This window comes from Aphidius gifuensis, linkage group LG1 (assembly GCF_014905175.1).
Source record: "Aphidius gifuensis isolate YNYX2018 linkage group LG1, ASM1490517v1, whole genome shotgun sequence".
NCBI classification, from domain to species: Eukaryota; Metazoa; Arthropoda; class Insecta; order Hymenoptera; family Braconidae; genus Aphidius; species Aphidius gifuensis.
This window is the reverse complement of record NC_057788.1, coordinates 16,512,955-16,532,834: the sequence shown is the minus strand read 5'-3', so window position 1 is coordinate 16,532,834 and position 19,880 is coordinate 16,512,955. Positions and strand designations below refer to the sequence as shown.

Below are 19,880 nucleotides of genomic sequence, written 5' to 3'. Positions count from 1 at the left end.
AACTTTTTTAATTTCTTTTAATTGATATACCTTTATGCATGGCGGTGATGAATTGCGATGAGACGAATTACGGTCTCGAACGTTCATACGTTTGTGACTAACACCATGTTCATCATCGCTGTGCTTAGAAGATCGTCGTTTTCTTGAATCATGTTTATTGTTTCCAGATGTCTGTGGTATTGGTTGATATGAACTTTCAGGGCTTATACACTCGAGAGATTCGATCATTGAGATGTTATCGTCTTCATATCCCTTTTCTTCTGATGCCTATATTTACATGAGAAATGAGAATGAAAAAATTATCCCTGGACATAAAATATGTCGTGTAAAAAAAACTGAACTTATAAAAATTTTATAAAAGTTAATTTATAAAATTAGTTTCTAAAATATGGGCAAAGAAATATGTAAAAATTTATACAATATTTATAATAACTTTATATTATTTTTTTATAAATACATAATTGAAAAAATCATGAATTCATTTTGCAAAATTTAATTTTCTCCCATAAATTAGGTTTATTAAAAATTTTTATAAAATTTTCATGAAAAATTCAAAAAAAAAAACCCTTTAAGCCAGAGTTGAATCTAGGATAAGCAAGTGACGAGCCGGTGCTTTACCCGGAAGCCACAAATTGTATGAAAATAATTAATAAAAATGTATATAAGAGTATAGCTTTCTCAATTATATCTACTTTCAGATTTTTGGCATCAATTTATATATATATCTACATTAAAAAATTAATTATGATCACTCTTATTATTGATTTGTGGCTTCAGGATAATACACGGGCTCATCATCCCCGTAGCCCGGGTTATAGCTCAGATTACATGTTTCCTTTTTTTCAATTTTTTATATATAATTTATATATATAACTCGTTTTCATAAATAAATCTATGATAAATTTATATATCAAATATTTATAAAAAAATGATTCAAAATGTTTATGAATATTTTATAAATTTTTTACATATTTCTTTGTCCAAATTTTACAAAATGATTTTATAAAATTTTTTAAAAATATTCCCGTAGGGGTTGTCAAGACTATTAAACATTCAGTTTTCGTTGCGGTAACCATTTTTGTTTAATTTAAAAATAAAATTTAGTTGTTTTTTATTTTAATATACATCACCTATTTACTAGTTACTTATTTATCTCTTATATTTCTGATACATACCATTTCTTTATCACTCTCAGCTTGTTTTTCAGATCTATTTTCAATTTTTTCATCAGATTTTGGCTCATGTATGTTGTTTTCTTTGTCAGCAGATGCTGCATCCATATCTTTGTTATAAAGAATCTGCATATACATTAAATGAATAAATGAGGTTCATTGAATTTCGCTTGGAATAATCAATTGTTATCAAAAAATTCTATATTATATAAAAATAAATACAGAAGAAGGAATAGAAAGAGAAATAAAAACCAATATAATTTTTTTATAACTTATACCACTTGATATATTTATCAACTAATTATAAATACAATGTTACTATAATTATGATGCTTTCTGGACATTATGGTGAATTATTATAACTAGAAATAATATATCGATAATCGGAATTAATCGAGGGGGAAGTCACTTGTGTAATCTGGTGTACATCGGGAGAAGAATCTCCAATAATCTCTTGTAATCTTACAGAAATGATTACGGAAAAATCGTGTAATCGATGTAATCTAAAGTACTCTTGTAATCTTTTATAATCATCAATTATCTTTAAAAATTCTATGTAATCACCAGTAATCTTACGTCGTATATCTGTAATCTGCAAAAATTTGAATTTTAAGTGTAATCATAAAAGATTACAAGAAATCTTTGTGATTACCAAAAAAAAGTAATCTTGTGTAATCATTAGGAATATTTCATCATTACAGGTAATCTGTAATCCGGTGTAATCTTCAATAATCTTCAATAATCTCGTGTAATCTTTTTGTAATCTTTGAATTTTAAGTGTAATCATAAAAAATTACTGGGATTCTCTGTGATTACAAAAAAAGTAATCTCGTGTAATCATTGGAAAGATTACATGATTACCGGTAATCAGTAATCTGGTGTACACTAAATTTTGGAGTGACTTTCCCCTCGGAATTAATCATATTTTTGCTTAAATATTTCGAGATAAATTATAGTTTGAAATTGAATGGAAATCGGTCCCAACAAAATAAAATAAACCTATATATATATATTTGCAAATATTTGAGGAATTTAAGAGAATGGGTTTACTGCTTTTCTACATTATTTGGTAAAAAAGTAATTAAATCCTTTCCATTAACTGAATAGTTCATAAGTTTTTCTTGTATTGAATTTATTTTTTCAATAATTATTTTGGTATGAACATGATTATCAATTTCATGTATATGATTTATTCGAACCCCATGCTCGAATTTTGCAGGTTCATGGATGAGTTCCTGACCGTAAATGTAGCAGTCACAACCAACTAGAACAAAGCAGCTTATTTTGACAACAGCCCCTGTTTCTAATAAAACAACAGAATCGTTTCTTTTTTCCGCTCGTTGATAAGTATGTGCATGAAGCACGGAATTTTGATAGATACATCGCTCGTAAACTTCAACTGTGACCACTCTGCTTCCAATTAATTTTTTTATTTCACTTTCTACGGTTGCATTTTTTTTACTTACACCAAGCAACACTAAGTCGTCAGAGATTTTTTTATGGTTAGCTGTACGTTTAGGTTTATATAAGCTTTCGCAATATTCTAGGCATTTTTTCGATTCTGTATTATTTGGAATAAGGAAACGCAATGTTAGATCTTTTAACATTTTTTTTGCGATTTGATGACATATACCTCGTGGCCCGTTCACGAGTTTCTTACATTGACCGATTCCATCTTCGAATGGATACGAGGAGGTTGCCCATAATGGGCCAGTTTTTCTTACGGAATCAGTGTAGTGAAGTAAAGAATGAACATTGAATGTCATTGATGATTCACCATGTAATAATTGCCATTCGCCAACAAATTTTAACAATTTATAATCAGCTATTTTTAAATCAGTTTCACTTATTTTGGTCTTAGATAAAGTCCAAATGCTTTCAACAAACAACGCTAGTGATTTGAAATGTTCAGCTTTAAGTATTCCGTCTAAACATGGAATGCAATAATATAATGACCATGCAGCCCATTGACTTGACTTCCAGTCAGCAAGTTGACTTAGTGGCAATGGTAAGCGTGGAATATCATGAGAAGGTGTGATACCCGATAATCGTTTATCAATTTCTTTACGATCATTTGGTTTTAAACTGTAATCTTTGTTTCTTGTATTGGTAATTTTTTCAATTAGATATTGTTTTGCTACCCCCAAATCTACCCCATGTTGTTTTTCGGTAGGAAAGCCAAAAATAATATCAAAGAGGGGTGTTTCTTCAATGAATGCTGAACTGCCTTTAACGCCCAAAACCGTCACTTTTTTTCGTAAGCCAGGCTTTTGTTTATTAATTTTTTCAGCTTTCAAAGCTTCTTTTATGTATTCTCTGTGACTTCGCAATGGTGGATCTTGGTCAGTTATTAAATAATGCACTGCACCGTTGCAATGTGTTCCTTTACTATAACACCAGCTACAACCGTAATATCCGGAATATTGTAACCGGTTTTGCATTACAGGCCTAGCTACTGAGTCGACACAAGCACAAAAAATATAAAATTTGAATATCATCAAATCACCAGTCGTATGATTTATAATTGGTACACCATTTTCGTACAAGTTTTGAATTTGTTTGCAAAAAGCTGTCAAATATAAACGCATTAAATCCGGATTTGGCTCTTTTTTAGTGCAAAGTAATCCAGCTAATATTCGATTATTAAACCGTTTTTTGGGAGGCAACTCGTTAATATAAGCTTGGATTGGCCAGAAACTCGTATTGGATTTATTAAAAACAGGGGCACCATCAGTATTAAAATTCAAAGTTAAAGTTCCAGGAGACTGCAACTGGAAATTTTTGTACAACTCAGAATCGTATACGTCACTTAAAACATTTCGATGTTTATTTGAGTTGATATATTCAAGGTTTTTTACGAGCGCGTTTTGTAGATCTGGATCATTTAATAAGAGTCGGAGTTGATAATCTATATTGATCATTATAAAATTGTTTTGTTGTTTTGATGACAACTCATATTGGTGCTGACAGCCATTACATACTTTGAATTCTTTGTTTTTACTAAATTTAACCTCTTTAATACCTAAGATGCAGTAGCATATGCTACAATAAAAATGCATTTTTATAGTACTCGATGGTGGATCAAACGATTTTGATCTTAAATAATGACTTGCAGTCCAAGATTCAAATTCCGGCCCAGCTAGAGTTTTAACAAATTTTATGAAGTCTTCCTCATCTCGTTCACTGAAATTTTTTTTTACTATGAATGTCTCAATCATTAACAAAACATCTGATACATGTAAATTTGCTGCCGGAAACATTAATCGATCACCCTGCATAGATTTCGTATCAAACTTCAAATCTCGATCTGACCATTCATTATTTGATTCTTCATAATTAGAGTTATCATCAATACTATCATTTTCATGAAAATCAGTATCGGAGCTACTGCAGCTATCAATGTTTTGAATAGGTAAGCCATTAACAATATTTTCTGCATCTGAATCATCTGCAGTAACAAGATTTTCTGTACTAAAATGTTCTAATAAATTAATATCAGCTTCATCAGATAATAATGAGTTATATTCATTTTGTACGTCATCTTCTGAATTTTTGCTTTTTGTATCATTGCATAACGTATTTTTATTCTCATGGGAAGGCCAAGTGGAAACACCTGATACTTGTGTTTTATTAACAGTATTTCTAACGACAGACAGACCTGTAATTACAGACTTGTTATCTATTGACAATATAAAAGCCATTAACAATATAAAACTAAATCAATTGGTTACATATAACTGTCATCAAAATAATATATAAAAACATAAAAATTTCTTACAAAATCATATGTGAAAAAATTGCAAATTTTCTTCAATTCTAAAAAAATTAAAGAGCTGACACGGAAATATTTTATAAAAATTTTATAAAAGTTGTTTTATAAACGCATTTTGTAAAACTCGGGCAAAATATGTAAAAAATTGATAAAAGATTTATGAAAATGTTGTATTCTTGATTTATAAATGTTCTATATATACCCGAGTAGAAATTTAAGTCAGGTCCTGATCAGGATATCCTGATTTCAAATCCACTCCTTAACTATTGAAAACATGAAGAAAAAATTAAAAAATAAAATGATTATTTTTATTGTACGTGTTCCGTCCGGAAAATATAAAAATTACTCTATCAGTTTAAGATCAAGACATAATTACAATCAAGATGTTCTTGTTGAGGATAAATTAAGGTTATCCTGATGCTATCCGGATCAGGCAAATTGTTTTCAAAAAAATAAATTACCAGATAATTTTTACTTGATCAAGTCTGGATCTAGATTGGATCAAGATATTCTTAATAAGGATAAGTTAAGGTTATCCTGATCTAGAATGGATCAGTTTGTGATGGAGATACCTGAATAGGGAAAGCCTCATCATAAACTTATCCAGATTGGATCAGGATGTGGTAAGAATATCTGAACAAGGATAACCTTACGATTTCCTGCACCGATCCGGATCAGGGTTCAGGCTATCCTGAACACATTTCTACTCGGGATAATTTATAAAAAGTTTGAAGATTTTTTGTAAAAATTATAAATTTGTTTTACATCTTTATATTTTTCTTCCATAAATTAATTTCATGAATAATTTTTTAAATTTTTAAAAAATTTTCATAAAAAAATTTCTTCGTTGGACTTGGCCCCGAGATAGTCGAGTGATGAGCTGGCACATTACTCGGAAGCCAGGAATCTCATAATAATATTCTATAAGAATGTAAGTTTCTCAATTTCATCTATTTTTTAGTTTTAATCAAAATTTGCATATATAAAAATAAAAAATATTTATAAAAAAATACTACAAAACTTTTTTATTTTTGTTGACCAAATTTTACAAAATGATCGTATAAAACAACTTTTATAAAATTTATCCTAGTATAGTTCACAATTTTTCAATTGAAAAAGAAACGATGTATTTTATTGAGAAGTACCCGAGTGGAAATTGAAATCAAGTCTTGATCAAATCTCAATCAGGCAACATTGATTTCAAATCCATTCTTGATCAAAACTGGATCGTGTTTACTTGATCAATATTTAATCAAAAAACAAAAATTATGTCTTTAATTTTAATTATTGTATTTTTTTTTTCATAATTTTATATATATAATATTTTTCAATTACACAGAAGAAGAGAGACAAACAACCAAAGAGACAATTTTTTTTTTTTTTTTTTTTCAAACAAGCGCACCTACCGGGATTCGAACCGACGAAGTTTAGATTATACGTACTAAGGGCAACGCGTTGACCCACTCGGCCACGGAGAAAATCGATACACCCGATCGTTTTAAGAAGTTTATATATTTAGACCAGTCTTGAAACATAACTAGGCCATGTTTAGCGTCGTTTTCATTGAAAAAAATCATTTTAATAGTGAAAAAATAATATAATTGTAACAATGATGGGTTAAACAATAAAAAAATACAAGTACTGAAATATATAATAACGATGGAGAAAATACAAGTACCAAAATGTATTTTGATTGATCAATTCTTGATCAGGCTGGCCTTAATGAGAATGTGTTAAGGTTTTCTTGATCCAATCTTGATCAAGTTATCCTTAATCAAGCATCTTGATCAAATCTTGATCAAATTTTGATCAGGCTTCCCGTGTCAAGGAAACATTGACCAAGTCTTGATCAAGACTTGAAGTCAAATCAGGCTAGCTTGACCAGATTTTCACTCGGGTACTACGTTGCATAGTCAAGTCTAGCGTTCGTTAAATCTATTACGTTGCATGGTGAAGTTTTCGATGTTCTCCAGTACATTTCATTTTATTCTATTCGTATTTTCGAGAAAAAAAATCAGAATGATTTGTTTATTTAAAAAATAATGTTACATTTTTTGTCCTTACTTAGGATTTGAACCCGGGTTCCTGAATTTGATAATTTCCATTAAATAATTTCTTCAATTTTACATAAAAAAATTCACATAAAAAAATAAAAAAAAACTCTATGTTGGACTTGAACCCGGGATAGTCGAGTGATGAGCCAGTGCATTACCCAGAAGTCACGAATCTCATAATAATATTCAGTTTTAATCGTATTTTTAACATTTTATAAACGATTTATATATATAGGTATTTTAAAAAATTTATTATGATCACTCTTATTATTGATTTGTATGAAAGTTGTACGATGATTATGATTTTTTACAATAAATTAAAAAAAAATTTATAAATATAAAAATAAAAAATATTTATAAAAAAACACTACAAAACTTTTATAAATTTAAAAAAAAAAATTCTTACAGCAGGAATCGAACCTGAGCCTTTCAGATTAGAAATTAGCACGGTGTCCTTTAAAACATCAATAAATAGCTTCTCACTGTCCCCATTGATTTTTATATGAACATCAAAAAATTAAATCTTATAACTCTGATTATATATTTATATGAAAGTAAATGACAGGTTTTAAAAATACTATTTACCGTGGTGGCACCAGTACTCGGACACACCCTAGCAGTCGGACACTTTCCTATTATTCGGTAATTACGGCGATAATTTTTATTTTAAAATTCAAACAATTATTTTAAATATTTCTACGTCTTATATTCTTTAATTTAAACAGACGGTTTTTGTTTTATAAATAATAGAAATATTTTTAAAAAAATATTAAAGGTAAAATAAAATTGTGTGACACTCAAACTCTATCAGAGGGCACTGTGAGTTGTCGTCGTCGAGTGATTGCTACATCTAAAATCATCAATTTATGCGTCTATCAAGTATAATTAATTTAGTGTTTGATATTAATTTTTGTAAAAATGTTTGAATTATCCGATTAGATAAAAAAAGAATTTTGATAAAAATTTTATAAATATAAATAATAAAGTCCGACTATTGGGGTCCTTTAATTTCATCAAATTTTATTTAGGACCAGTACCCGGACAGTAATAACAACTAGTAAAACTGACAACATTACTAAATATAACCTAAATTTGTTTGACGTTGATATTTTTTTCTCTGTCTAGAAACTGGTACCTAACGCGTGCAATAACTGGTTCACATATATTTTAGATGTCCGGATACTGGGGAAATTGAAAAATTTTTTAATTAATTAAATTTCCATTGAATTTATAATTTATACGAGTTTTTTTGTTTTTAAATGACAGGTATTATTTTAAAGAATTTAAAAATGCTGATGCATTTTTTTTTTTTTTTTAATATATTTTTTTAGTTTAAATAGTTTCAATTACGTCTCTACCGTCCGAGTACTGGTGCCACCACGGTACTAAAAAAAAAATAGAATCGGCAAACTAATATCTTATTATTAGTATTTCTCAAAAGATAGGCCGTCACTCCGTAAGATCCGGGTTCGATTCCTGGTTGAATAAATTTTTTTTTTTTATTTTTTTATCGAAAATCCCGAGTGGAAATCTGTTCAGGCTAGCTTGATTTGGCTCTCAATCTTGATCAATACTTGATCAACGTTGCCTTAACTCAGGAAACCTGATCAAGTTTTGATCAAGATTTGATCAAGATTCTTTATTAAGGACAACCTGCTCAAGATAGGATCAAGAAAACTTCAACTTATCCGTAATACGGCCGTCTTGATCAAAACTTAATCAAGAATTGATCAATAAATATTTCTCTTATTACTTGTTCTTTTTTTAAATATGTCTTGATCAAGATAGGATCAAGAAAACATTAACTTTTTAATTTATTATATTACGTTCATTAATTATAACGATTTCATCAATAATTATTACGATTTTTTTTTTCAAACATTGATAAAAGTTTTCTTACTGAGAAAAAAAACGCCAAACATGGCCTAATAATGTCTCAAGACTATGGTTTAAATATATAAGCTTCAAAAAATCACTTGGGACATCGTTTCCATCCGTGGCCGAGCGGTCTAAAGCGTACCCATTACTACGTCAATGTATACTTCGTCGTAACGATTCCCGGTTACCGTATTTTAGAAAAAAAAAAACTTCCGTGCCCGATAATTATCTAACTCTTCTCTATAACATCACACTTAATAATACAATAATAAAAAAAATAATAATTTCTAAATAATTTTTTTTTTTCAGTTTTTCGATCAAGTTTTCATGAAATATCTTGATCAAGTCTCGATCAAGCCTTTTGATCAAATCTTGATCAAGAACGTAACGCTAAACGTGATCAAGATCTGATCAAGAATGGATTTTAAATCAATGTTGACTGATCAAGTCTTGATCAAGACTTGATCTCAATTTCCACTCCGGAATTTATAAAATGTTAGCAAGGATGAAAAAGAGTATGGTGGGGAAATGTTAAAATATATACAAATTTATCTTGTAAATTTCTATAAATTCATGGAACCAAAAAAAAATTGCAATTTTTTTTATATAAATTTGGATTAAATTTTTTAAAATTTTTATAGAAGTTTTGGTTGAATTTTATAAAAACTGATAATTAAATTGCTTTTATTTTATAAAATCTTCCTGCGTGGGTTATATACATTGAAAACACCTCACGAACATAACTCTTAACATTCTCGCATATTTAAATAAGGGTAGCAACATGAATTTTGAAAAAAAATAGCCATGAATTGAACGCTTATATGTATTGAGTTAAAATTTTAAAGTAATAATTTATCATACACTGAGAAAAAAAACTATCATTTTTCTAATAAAAATTGAGGGTCTGGATGCAATAACACGCTTATAATGAAGCTATAGTTACATTTTCAAGTCAATTTATTTATTTTTAGAGACGTTGTCACAAGTTATATGTTTAAGGGATTTGGACGATTTTTTAAAACAAAGAGAGAGACAACATTTTTTCTCTGTTTTTTGTCTTTTTCGCATTCATAGAAATATTGTGTTTCTAGAAGTCATCCGCAAGAGATCTCTAGTGATTTTTCAATAATTCCTCATAAAAATCCATTATTTCATACTTTAATTATTAATTGTAAAAAAACTATGCTCCAAACCTCTTTTATTTTTTTTCTATACGTTTTCGTTACGAATGTTCAAAGTGAATCTTGAAAATTTAAAAATCGTTAAATTAGTCTGAAAAAAGTCTTTAGAAATGCCATAAACAAATAGTATATTTTTTTTTTTTTTTTCTTTTACTTCATCGATATGTATTTTTTTTCCAAGAAGTAGAATATTGCTTTTGAAATATCAAATACAAAAAATATCAGTTTAGGAAAATATAATTGGCGTAACTTTAGTCTTTACAATTTTCATTGAAACATAAGCCTTGTAAATATCTTGTGACTCTGGCGTCAGTGCCCTACTGTGCAGTGTCTTACTGTGCAGGAATATAACAGTTCTTTTTTTCAATATGATTCGATACGGTGAGAGGGAAAAAAAAAAAAAATATTATTTTAAATTTTCAGAGTCTCGCGATCTAGTGAGAATTTCAGCCGATACTCTCGGTCTCGGTACCGCATGAAGCCCTAATTTAAAAAAAAAAAAAAAATTTTGCTTTCATTTTTCATAATGAAAACTAATAATTATAAAAAAGAATTTATTTGAATGAAAATGTATATTTTTTAATTTCATAAATGACTGTTTTTTTTTTATTTTTTAATTTTAATTTTTTCACCCTGCTAGCACAGTAAAAAATGTTAGTTTGTTTTCCCAGTGTATCAAATCAAATATGAAGTTTTATGAATTTATTTTTCAGTTTTGATATTTACTCAGTTTAATTAAAGTGACTACTGAAAAGATTTTGTTTGTGGTTTCAAGTGACACTGCATTTATGAAAATATTCACTGAAAAAATTTTTTTCTCACATTTCGTAATAAATTTATCTTGGCAAAAACATTTTACGAATCAAAAAATAATACGGGTATACATAACAGATTAAACATAGATATATTTTAGTATTTTCAGTATTAATAAATAGTAACAATGAATAGTATTTTAGTATTGAATTATAAAGAGATTTAAACGTTAGGTTGTTGAGTAGTAGTTTAAGTAGTCGCAGGTTCGGACCCTGGTAAGAATATAAATTTAGTAACAACATATATAAGCCGCTGAAAAGTAAGAATAAAAGATTTTATACGACTTCTGTCAAAGCCGACTCCTTGATTGAATAGCCGGTTGAGTTAAAGCCAATGAACTTAGGTTTGTTTCCTGTCGCAGTCACATATAACAGGCTTCGTTTTTTTTTTTTTTTAATAACAAATAATCGTATCATTTAGTAACATTTTTTAGATAGTTTTAGTTATAACTTACTGATGGAACTGTCATTTTTTTGACAGTTTATCGAATATTAAAAAAGTTAAATGGCACAAGAATGCGAGAATGCAAAGAGCTAATGTCTATATGTTTACATTAATGCTATAACATGTATAGGCATTGAGCATATGCATATGTATATTAGCGTGGAAATAAAAATTCAACAGATCATTTTTCAAATATATAAAAATAGTGGTGTAAAAAATTGGACATCATAAGCAATTAACAATTTTTTTCGTTCCACCCTACATGTTCTGCATATACTTATGCACTATTTATATTATATAAGAAAACTACGCAAATGTTATATAAAAGAAGAAATGTAGTAAGACCTGATGATTGCTCAACTGCTTCAGCCGCAGCTTTCTTCCATCGTCTCACTGTTCTTCGACTGACAGATTCTTCTTTAAAACTTGGATGAAGCCAAGTGCGATAAGTACGCTTCTTGGTTTTATTTACCATATCTGTAGACAAATTTATGCATACTATATTTATATATACGGGGCATCGCAAATAAAATCAATTTTATAACACACTGTACAAGTAGGACTCTTACAAGTGATTTCTTACATTATTTAGTACTAATTTTATTACTTATCTAAGTATACTTTTAACACCTGTGAATAAGATCACATGGCCTAGTACAACTCAAAAATTGAGGGCTTGGATGCAATAACCAGCTCTACGCTGAGAGCTTAAGAACTCAGGAGACAATAAATACTAACATTTTTTTGACATAATTTTTCCTTTATAATTCAAAATTTGTAAAAATATATTTAAAAAAATACTTTTTTTCAAAGAAATTCACTCGTCATATTTTTCTAGTAGATTAACGAATCAACATGATACATGAAACATTATGACTTATTTATTATAGCACATGCACTATATAATTATCATAATTATTCATAATAGCTTAGCAATCCTAAAAGTATAATTAAAAAAATCATTTACTAATATTGTTTAATTTTGTTTATTAATAGATTGAGCATTTTTATTTTTTTTGTAGTTACATTAGCAGTTATAATTTTTTTTTCATTTTGCACAAAATTGAAGTTTGAATGTTGAGACAAAAAAACTCACAGATACTAAAATGTACCTGGGTAATAGCTTTCACTTCCTAACGGTATTCTTTTTTCATAGTATATATTCAAACAGAAGACACTAACACAACAGTGAGTTATATGGTTGAATATATGTAGTCAGCGGGGGGGCGTAAATCACCGAAACCCTTAACAATATAAAATGTGTTTTCAGTCACAGAGAATGAAAAGTAACGAAAAGAGACAACGATAACGAAAAAGGAAATAAAAAAGCTTTTTGTTGAGAACTATAATCTTGAAAGTTCTCAGTGTTCGTTGTTTTTACCAGATTTTACTTTTAACTGAATTTATTTTCTGAAAAACATCAACAAAATTTTCTATATTATCTTTACTTAAAAATTGTTAGAAAAAAGAAGTTGTTCAATTAGATGCGGTTTAGTAAGGTTTATACCTGGCCAAGGTTAAGTTAAACTCTCTGCAATTCTTTTTTTTTTCATTTCTTTCTTTTCACCAAATAAATCTTATTTATTTTTCATTTCTGAATTCGACAAGTAAAAACTGACCATCGGGCATTTGATTTTTTTTTTTTTTTCAAAAAGTAAATTTTTGTAAAAAAACAACATACTTTTAGGAAAATAAAATTAGATATATTAAGTGCAGTGTCAGAGTTTTGTTGGAAACTTTTAATTTCAAAATTTATTTGTTTATAGTAAAATAAAAAAAAAAAATTTTTTTTAACGTAACACCCATTCAAGCTGACTATTTCTTAAATTTTTTTTGGTATATATATACATCAGTTATGAGTAAATTGGAAATGAATTTAATCCAAAATTTAATTGAAAGTTTGTGATATTAAATAGATACATGATTTATTTATTTGCCATTTGGGCTTCATTTATGCGCTTAAGATTATATGTGTGCGTAAACATTGTCAATATATGTGCAAAAAATTATTTTTTGATGTTATATTTCGTTATATTCATGCATAATATCGGATAGGCATAGTAACTCTAAATGATATGTGGACGTTAATAAAGGCAAGAAATTTTAATTGCAATAATGATTTAGTTTTAGATTGTGGCCCGAAGAATCGTTACTCTACAGAGATTATGTCACTGTAGAAAAAAAAAATCCACACTAAAAAGCCCTTTTTTTGTATTACAAAAAATATATAATTTTTTTTTTTTAAGTGTACGTAGAATGAATTCATTTATGTTAGAATATTTAGATTTGAATATTATATTTTAATTTATTATTTATTAATTATTTCAACTTTAGTTTAATATCAATTTAATCAGGTCACCATTTCTTTAGGGTAGGTTTTAAATAATCAAACAATGTATATGTAAATTATATATGTTTTTTTAAATGACAAAGCTACGTTCTACGTATAAACGAGCATGTCAATGCAATGTCCATACCAAGACTCCAAGACTGAAGACTCATATCTTAAATATATCACCCAAAGTGTTCGTTATTATCCAATATTTTTATGACCCATTCTGACCTCACAAATATTCTAGGAAAATATTCAGGGTCGCACGTGTATTAGTTCATATTACAATCACACCATAGGTACATACAATTTCATCCAGAAATTCAACATAAATAAAATATAAAATAATCTTTTATTTTGTTTAACTATTACTCACTTGAATAAACTTAAGTTATCAAATAAATAATATCAAATTTCCAACAATTTATAATAATAAAAAGAGGGCTTTCTGGTGGTGGGTTATTTAATTTTTACAATGATGTAATCACTATAGAATAATGATTTTGGCCGAAATGTTTCATGATGTACACATACGTGTATATATATATATACAATTTTTTTTTGTCGCATCAATATTCTTTCGGCTTTTTTAATCAAAACTGAACGAAAAAATGTAAAAAAATTAAAAATAATGTAAGTCAAAATATATTTTCTCGGTGTTCCATCTTGTCCCGCTTTTCCTTATACTCAACGCGAACGTTAAAATACGGACGTACACGTCGGTAAAACGAATGTGTAATTTTCACATATGCTTGATATAGTATTTGAAATATTATGTTTCAAGCAGTTTCAAGATTTTGGAAATTGTTTCTCAGACGTGTCTTTCTTGTTTTTATGTTTATTTTATTACTTTTCAACGTTTTTTTTTATTGGTCGTATATAAATGGTGCTCAATTTCTTTGAATTTATATATGGGTGGCCATACCATGCTTCATTTACATCTATCATGACCCATAGACTTGGTTTTTCATGGTTTAATATTTTTATTTTAATGTTTGTAATTCGACCTGCATTTAACTCGATGACTGGACAACATGTGGAGAATTTATGTATTATTTTTTTCAATCCTAATTTTTTTTTTTTTTTGATAAATCAAATATACTTTTTTTAAAGTAACTGTTATAAATTCAATAAATTAAAAAATATATTTTATAATAAAGTTATTGAAAATCAAAATCTGTAGGTAGTTTAAAAATTCGAAATAAAAAAAACACCCTCTTTAAACCTGAATAATGCAAAATTATAGGACGTGAAATATCTGAGTAAAACTTTTTTTAAGAAGGTAGAGAAAATAAGCGTGACGAGATAGTATAGGTCCATATTTGAATGAACCGACAGTCAGCATCAACGCACACTTTCATTGTTCTATTTCATAAAGAAGTTGAAAAACATGACCTTGAAACAATAAATGTTTAAGTAGGATGAAAAAAATATTAGATAATTAAAAATTAAAATTTTATCATTTCCTCGATTTGATTTGTTATTATATTTAAATATTATAATTATTTATATATAAGTACATAAAATATACGCTTGCTTTTGCTTCAATATACGTTTTCACAGTCGACTATCTAGTGAAAACAGTCTAAGACTGTTATATAATAAAGAACAAGGATTAAGAAAAAATATACATACAAACATTACATATGTATATAATTTCTGTTACTTCAAAAAAAAAAAAAAAAAAGCAAAAAATACATATAGAAAATGAATCGCACTAGTATGTTTGTTCCTTTCATAACAATTATAATTAATAAATATTCATTAATCAATAATAAATAAGTAAATTATAATAATATAATAATATAACAATAGTATAATAATATTATTTATTAAATTTATATTGTAAATTATGTACACAAACTATTTTTATGCAACACAAAGAATATATTATCATTATGAAAATAAAATTCGAAATGGTTTATTATTTTTAATTTTAAGAACATTTTAAAGAAAAATGAAACTATAATTTGAAAGCGTTTGGCTTATTTCAAGTAGCGAAACAGATTTGCCCAATAGATCGGTATTTCAGAAAAACACAGACGGAACATGTGTCACAGAAAACAGTTTTTTTTGTTGCCGCAAAATAAAGTTTCTTTTAAATTTTCTAAATCAAGATCACGACTACCTGACCTTGGCAACACATGTACAACAATTTTTGAATATTTCTACAACAATTCAACAAGCGGTATCAACAAATAACTTTCATGCTCCGTCGGCGAACCCTCAACCCAAGTAAACCTTTTTTTTTTAAGTTGCATGCACAAACAATGAATAACTCCACACACCAATTCCGAATGATCTATAATGTGTTTTTATTTTTGGATTTTGGTCTGAAGAATCTATTGGTTTTCAAAAAATGTTTTTTTATATATATAGGTATATAAATTTTTTATTTTTTTGATATATTTTAGCTGGACACTTTTTCCGAGCTTTGATATTGACTGATTTTTTTTGCTAATATTAGACATATGTCTCAAATTGTTGAAAATGAAAGTGTCTGTAGATAATTATGAAATTAAATTGTAAATATACTAAATAAATGTATATCTCATGTATGTGATATAAAAAAAAATTCAAAAGGGCACATAAGCAATGTTATTTGTTCAATTTGAATAATAACAAAAAAAAAAAACTGAACAGTTTATTGACAATAAATATATCTTGATGATTGGCTCTCCCGAATAAGACCGATCTTATCACATTCAACATTTAATAGATGAATTAATTTTCTTTTTTTTATTTTTTTATGTTGGATTATTGTTATATATAACCGAGAATAATATTTTAAAATTGAATTACTTTAATTTAAGGTCGAAAGTAAATCCCATCGTCGAACGAAGTTTGGGGCTGAGAGGGTGCGCATTTACACATAGTTTTTGAAAACATTTTTAGTACCCCTCTGTCCAAAACATATTCACTATACTGACGAGTTCTTGGTAGTATGTGTGTTTGTATTCCATCTGAATAGGCACACACATACTACTATAGCCCAAAAAAAAGAGACAGCACGACGAATAAAAGAAAGAGAACGTCCGCTTATGATAGAAAATTTAATAATTAAGACTTGAATATCTACCAAAATCGTAGGAGAAAAATAATCCATCGAAACAGATAATTATTCAGGATTTTATTTAAGCCCAGAAAATAAAAAATTCATAGAAGGGAAATTGTCTTTACTTTTGACCTTAACACATTTAATGTTAAAAAAATGTTGACAACTTAATTTTAAGCTTTTTTAATTTGTATAGATTAAATAAATTAATATTGATAATTAACTTACCGGATTTTTCTTTGACAATTTATTTTGCAAGACTTCAGAAATATTTGTGACGATAACTTTGAGCTCTTTAGGTTGAGGGGGTAGAGGCTCAGGTGTATCTTCCTCGGCCGTAGATAACAGAGAAGTAGGAGTCACTCGCAAACGCTCAGAATTTCTTTTCTCCTGAAGTTCCTCTTCTGTATCTGTTTATAAAAGCAATGTATTAATTTTATTAATCGGAAATTTATCATATAAGACCAAAAAAATTGTATTAATTTAAAAGGAAAAGGTACTAGTCTAGTCGGAAGGAAATTGTGCTTGCTATGTATCTAAGAAATTGTTATTGATTGTTGATAAAAAATCCGTTAATATTATAATTATATAAAAAATAAAATTAACAAAAAAATTTTTTTTTGTAAAAAAACCAAGTTATTTTATAGTTTATGTAATTTTTAATAATTAAATAAATTTTACAACTGTGCGTTTTTACGTTAAAAAACAGATAAATTTTTATCTCTCTCATACTTTCTCATTGCTCGTTATATCTCTCTCTTTCCTTTTTGATATTTTATTAATATTAAGAGATTCTTTTGTTTCTCTTGTAACAAACTTTTGTGAAGTATGTGTCATACTCAGAACAAATGTGCAAATGTGTCAAAGTTGCAAAACAATAATTTTAAGGCTGGATTTATTAAATTCGATATGACCAAATGACTTTACAGAAAAATGTGATATCGCAACAAAAAAAAAAAAAAAGTTTTTTCTTACCAAAAAGTATTCGAAATAATTATAAGTATATTAATTCAGATATGACACTAGAAATTTAAGAAAGATTATATATATTTTTGATGCATGTAATTAAGTCTGAACTATTAAAAATTAAAATTTTATACTTGGCCCCACCTGGTTTCTCCAAAATAAAATTTCAATATTAGATATAGATATATGTTTTACATCAAGTGGGGTGAAATTTTAATTTTCAATAGTTCAGACCTAATTACATGCGTCAAAAATATATATTTTTTTCTTGAATTATTGTGACAATTTCGAATACTTGACTTTTTTTTTGTGAACTTTTTTTTTTTTTTTCATTGAGATTATTTATAAAAAAAAGAATGAAAAAATTAAAATTTGAAATAAAAATCACTTCTCTCTATATGGAAATTACACGAGTTATAGACTCATGAAAAAAGGTTTTTAAATTTTGTTACAAGGATTCTTTAATTTCTAATTTTAATAATTGTTGAAAACATTTCGGGAAGAACAAAAAAAAAAAAAATTGAAAAATTTATTTTCTATGATCGTATCGCGTACGCGGACATTTTATTATAGTAAAATAAATAAAGTAAATAGTATATTTAAATAGATAATAAATGACTTACCTGCAACGAGAAGAACTTGTATTTCCAACTCTTCACCGTTTTTTTTCAGTGTATATTTTTTTTTTGCGTAGTTTAGTGTAAAAAACTCAATATTCTCAACTGGCACATTTGTAAGTTTATTTGTTTTTAAATCTTTCACACAGGCCCACATTTGTTAAGTTAAAAAAAAATCGAATAAACAAAAAAGTCAGTATAATTATACATACATGTGTAAGTAGAATGCGTTTAATACCAATGCACTATGCAACCACTTGCAACCACTCAGGCAAGACTGGCCCGAATGAAACTATGAAAGAGAGCAAGAGTCAACAAAGGTACATGGAAGCGCCGTCCATTTAGTTCAGCAACCCTTGAAAGAGGGCCTCAGTCTCTTATAGAAAAAATTATTTTTTTCACAAATCTAATTCAATGGAAAATTTTGTAGATTTCTTTATCTTGTACCGTCATTTATAAAAAACTATTGAAAATATTTTTGAACAAATTTGTAATACGTAGGCGATTAACATATGTCTGAAATGAAGTCAGAATTTTTTTTCAGTATGTTTCATAAAATTTTTCGGTTTCCTTTAAAATACTATAAAATGTAAAAAATAATTTTTAAACAAATGATTACAATCAATAAATTAAAATCAATAAATTATCTGAAAAGAAAAAAATTCTGATAAAAACTTATTAATCGGTGACGTAATTATTCTTATAGAAACCTATATAATACTTTTTATAATTAAATACATAGTATTTATAATGGTGAATCAGATAATGTAAGAAGTCTCATAAAATCTGACTTGTTTTATAATCTTTTTGAATCTTATAAATTGACTTAAACTTTTTTATCAGATTCAATATGGGTATCTGTCCAGTTTTTCTTGTTTAATCTTATAAAAAAAAAATTTCATGTGAAGTATTAATTTCTGATTGAATCTTATAAAAAAATATTTTTATATCTATTGGAACTCGTGAAAAGTGATTAAAAGTCTGATACAGTCTTATAAATTCATATTGCTCAAAACATCATAAAATCTTATTACTTGAAAAAATATATTTTCTGTTATACTCTTATAAAAATACAGAACAATAAAAATTTTCTTATTCAACCTCATACGTTCTCAAAGTTTTGGGACTTATAAAATCTCATCAGTTTTTAATTCTCATATATTCTTATCGATTTTGTGTAAGTGTTTTTTCGACCTCATAGCTTCCGATAAAAAACAGGAACCTATTTTACCACCCTATAGAATCACATAGATATCCAACTTATTGTAACATGAAGACTATATGATTCTATCAGGTTCAACTAGAAATTTCGAGGTGGGTACCACAGCTATCCAAAGTATAGCTAATGTAACGAGTAGGCACGCTGTTTTCACAAGAATAGTAACCTGTCAAATGTGGATTGCCAAAATAACAATCCTCTGCTAACTATCCAAAGGTTAGTTAGCCGTGGATAGGAGAGACAGCTATCTAGCTCGTTGCTGCAGCTAAAAAATTTTTTCCGTGTATATTAAGTTAATTTCAAACTCTCAAGCAAATTAATTGTAGCCCGGCCAAAATATAAATTTTTGAAAATTGAAAAAACACGAATTATAAGAG

At 27.5% G+C, this 19,880-nt stretch overlaps 2 protein-coding genes across 4 annotated transcripts in view; one reads left to right on the top strand and one right to left on the bottom strand.

Annotated features, from left to right (window-relative positions):
• The window catches only part of LOC122860584 (NK-tumor recognition protein-like), a 53,068-nt gene extending 34,514 nt beyond the window's left edge, over window positions 1-18,554 (bottom strand). The window contains exons 1-4 of the mRNA XM_044164461.1: window positions 18,291-18,554; window positions 16,930-17,111; window positions 1,176-1,298; window positions 31-267 (exon numbers count right to left, since the gene is read on the bottom strand). Of these exons, the coding sequence (XP_044020396.1) occupies window positions 31-267; window positions 1,176-1,298; window positions 16,930-17,111; window positions 18,291-18,441 (693 nt within the window). The 5' untranslated portion in view covers window positions 18,442-18,554. The remainder of the gene's footprint in view (window positions 1-30; window positions 268-1,175; window positions 1,299-16,929; window positions 17,112-18,290) is intronic.
• The window catches only part of LOC122849567 (acetylcholinesterase), a 274,697-nt gene that overhangs the window by 217,332 nt on the left and 37,485 nt on the right, over window positions 1-19,880 (top strand). The gene's annotated exons all lie outside the window — the stretch shown is intronic.